General features: G+C 46.7%; 1 protein-coding gene across 1 annotated transcript in view; it reads left to right on the forward strand.

Annotated features, from left to right (window-relative positions):
* Nucleotides 1-3,699, forward strand: part of FAM98A (family with sequence similarity 98 member A) — a 26,961-nt gene that overhangs the window by 5,535 nt on the left and 17,727 nt on the right. Inside the window, exon 4 of the mRNA XM_019527285.1 lies at nt 2,475-2,609. Within this exon, the coding sequence (XP_019382830.1) occupies nt 2,475-2,609 (135 nt within the window). The remainder of the gene's footprint in view (nt 1-2,474; nt 2,610-3,699) is intronic.

A 3,699-nucleotide genomic window follows, 5' to 3' on the forward strand; every position in this document is an offset into this window, starting at 1 on the left:
TTTTTTTTTTTTTTTTTTAGTGGCGAGGGAGGAACATTCTTGTCTATTATAATTTCTCAATTTTTCCAGGTTTTCTGTGTGAAGTTATGATGTAGGAAATATTTACAATTCCAGATGGAATACTCCAGTGACTAGAGCATTGGCTCACCTCCTATTTATTGTTGATTCTAAAAAAAAAAAAATAGTGAAGACTGAAGTATGAAATGTTTTTTGTGGAGAAGGATGTTTGAAACTTGAAATTTTTCATTTCTAATTTTGGTAGAGGAATTCCTTCTCCCCTCCCTGCCAAACAAAAAACTGCAACTTATGGTTTTGAACAATTAGGTTGTGGTTTTTTATCCAGCTCTACTCATACTGTTCTGTAAACTAAAGTGGTAGTTTTTCATTCCAGATACAGTAAGCTTTAAACATATGTCTAGGAACTGAATATGTAGAATTGCTTACGATTTTTCACCTGTTTGTGTTGCTGACCACTAACACGCCTTTCCTAGTCTTTCCATTACTTTTCTATTTCTTAGTCTGTGCAGTAATTTTCACTCAGTGTGCCTACATGTACATATCAGTAAGGAGCAATAAACTCCGGTGCTTATCACACTGGAGTTTATTGTTTGTGGGTGCTGCATTTGCATGTGTGCCCAGGACCACAGCACATTAAGTCAAGTCAGAGCAGCCCCGGCCTGGCAGGGGGCCAAAAACGGTCAGCCTGCCAGCCCGGGGCTGCTCTGACCCAGCTCAGCATGCTGCAGAGGGGCTGGCTGGGGCACGAGGGTGCTTCACTGTGGGGCTACCTGGCGGGCAGCCACCACACTGAAGTACCCTTGTGCCCCAGCCAGCCCTGTCAGCATCTACACATGTGGTGCTGTGGAGTAAAAAAAATCTTCTCTGCCGGAATAATATTTGTATTTACAAGTTCATTAGTACTCCTGCTGTGGAGTTCATTAGTTTCCTGCAGCTGCACGTGTAGACACTGATGTTTACTGCAAAGCTAATGAGTCTACTCTGCAGTAAATGTCTAGTATAGATGCACCCACTGATTTATATCTTGGAAGACATTACACAAAACAATATAAGGGAATTGTTGTTATTTTAAAAAATATAGAAATGAAAAATCACAAACTGATAGGTGGAGTCCTGAAAAAATAAACACTTTTAAATTTCTATTTCTAACCTACTCAGTATTTCTAAATGCATTTTTCCCTTCTCCTGAATATCCTGTAATTTTTCCACTCTCACTTTTTTCCCTGTGTTTTTTTGCAACGTTTCCCATCAATTTCTTCCTTCTCATCAGTGTATTCTTTCCTATAACTCTCCTTTTACTGTGAATATACTGTATTTACTCAAATCTAAGATGATGTTTTCTCCATTCAGCATGTAGCAGGGGAAAGCCTTAGTCTTAAATTCAAGTACAAAGGGTGGGGAGATGGGACAACAGAGGCTCCAAACTCAAGGCTGGAGCTGCTTCCCCTCCATCCCTCACGTCCCTTTGCTTCCCACCACTGCTTACCTTTCCCTTGCAGCTCTGACTCCTGTTGGGGCCCTATTCTGGCAGGTAACACAGAGCATGTGCTGCTTCTGGGCCCAGACTGGCAATACAGTGGCAACAGCAACTCTGGCCCCAGCTCCCCTGCCACAACAGTTGGTGCATGGCCAGGCTGGGGCTGGAGACAACATCTGTTCCAGCCAGGGTGTATGGAGCATAGCTGCAAGGGAAAGGTGAGTGGAGGTAGGGTAGGGTGGGGGTTGTGGAGGGCCAGGAAGCAGGGGGCTCAAGCCAGGGGAAGATGGCAAGCATTGTTGGGGGACAGGTGCCCAGGAGTGAAAGCACCATGGGGAGGGGCACGTGTCGGGGATGCATGCATGGCAGGGGGCAGGTAAGATGGGTTCCAGTCTCCTAGGAGGAGCAGTTAGCAGGGGGTGCAGGGTCTGCAGGGGTAGATGTGGGATGTGAAGGTACCAGGTGAGGGGGCAGGCAGACTGCGGGGGGGAATGACTTGGGGGAGGAATGGAACGGGCAGCAAGGGGCAGGGGTCAGGCCACTTGACCCCTGTCACCAGCTGGAGCAGTGGGATGGAATTCATTTAAGACAGCCCTCCAAAACTTATATTCTAGACATGGAAAATTTGTACATTTGTTATAATTTTCCATGCTATCTAATTATTGGGCTCAATTGGTATTTTAAATTGTCTGCTTTGCTCTTATTAATGCTATACCTTTCAAGCTGATCATTTTTACTTGTTCTGATTTTTACCTTTTCTTTTCTTTCTCTTGTGTTTTCCACACTTTGACCATACTATCTTTGTTTCAGCCTCTAAGCCAGAGCCTTACACGCTCAACAGTGTTTTCATGCTAAATAATGTCTTGTTGTATTCATAATTCTTAACCAGATCATCCCCTGACTTTTCCTTTTCCTGCATAACTATAATCACAAAACCAGGAGCTGTAAATTTTAACTGCCCAAGTTGCTTTTTCTTCAGGTCCAAATGAAGCGGAAGAATTCCAACTTGAAGCGAGTGGGCTGCTGGCAGAAATGAATTGTCCATATGTGTCACTAACATCAGGAGATGTGACAAAACGCCTTCTCAATCAGAAAAACTGTGTCCTGCTGCTCAGTGAGTTAAAAGGGATACTTGCATGAAAGCCTGATATACATACATACATACATATTATATATATGTGTGTGTGTGTGTATGGATTCATATACCTTTTTGTTTTGGTAGTGGGGTGGTGTTGGGGTAAAATAGTGGGATGGTATTTGTTTGCTACAAAGTATAAATAACTGCTATAGTAATTCTTACAACTTTACCTACATATTTTCCATCCCATTCAAAAGAAGGCCAAAATGTTAATATTTCTGATCGTGTCATGGCAGGTCTTAAAAAACTTACCAGTCACTTCTTAGTTAGTCTCTGTTTGGAAGACATTTTCTGGGTGGGTGCAATGCACAGGTGAAGAATCCATTAAATCTCTCTGCACAAAATCCCCCAAATATTAGGAGTACACCAGTAGAGATTTGTGGGGCTGATCCAATGGCTGATTTTTAACAAGCCATATCGGCCGATATCGGATATGAATCACTATGCAGCCCCGTAGCATGGAAGTGGGAACTGGCTGGTAAATCTGGTGTGGGGGAAGTGGGGGGGCAGATCAAGGCCCCTGCAGTGAGGGAGGGAGTGGGGCTGGGTCAGGGGCAGGCGCTGCACAGCTGGGGTGGAGTGTGGCACAGGACGGAGCCATGGCTTGTCCAGGGGGCATGCGGGGGCTTCTGCTGTTGCACGCACCCCAGGAGGGCACGAGAGGCGTGTGCCTCCGAATCTGTGTGCAGGGTAGAGCAGGATACCACTGTGGACTGGTGCTGTGCTGGGCTCTTTCTGGCAGGGGTGCCTAGGCTGGGGCTGTGATTTGGGGCAGGTGGTGATGGCACTGGAAGGGGGCTACAGCAAATTTTGGGGTGACTGCAGCCCCCCTGACCCCTGATCCCAGCACTGCTGCCCGCCCTGAGTGCAGCCAGGAAGAGCCCGGCACTGGCTCTGGCCCCAGCCCACAGTGGCAGCTCACCCTCACTGTGTGCAGATCTGGAGGCACACGCTCCCCATGCCCTCCTGGGTCGCAAGCAGCAGTGGGAACCGCCCCCCCTTATGTCCCCCAGATGAGCCACTGCTCCATCCTGAGCCCCACCCTGGCTGGGCAGAGCCTGCACCT

Source organism: Gavialis gangeticus, unplaced genomic scaffold, assembly GCF_001723915.1.
Source record: "Gavialis gangeticus isolate Ggan-Ray unplaced genomic scaffold, GavGan_comp1, whole genome shotgun sequence".
Lineage (NCBI taxonomy): Eukaryota > Metazoa > Chordata > Crocodylia > Gavialidae > Gavialis > Gavialis gangeticus.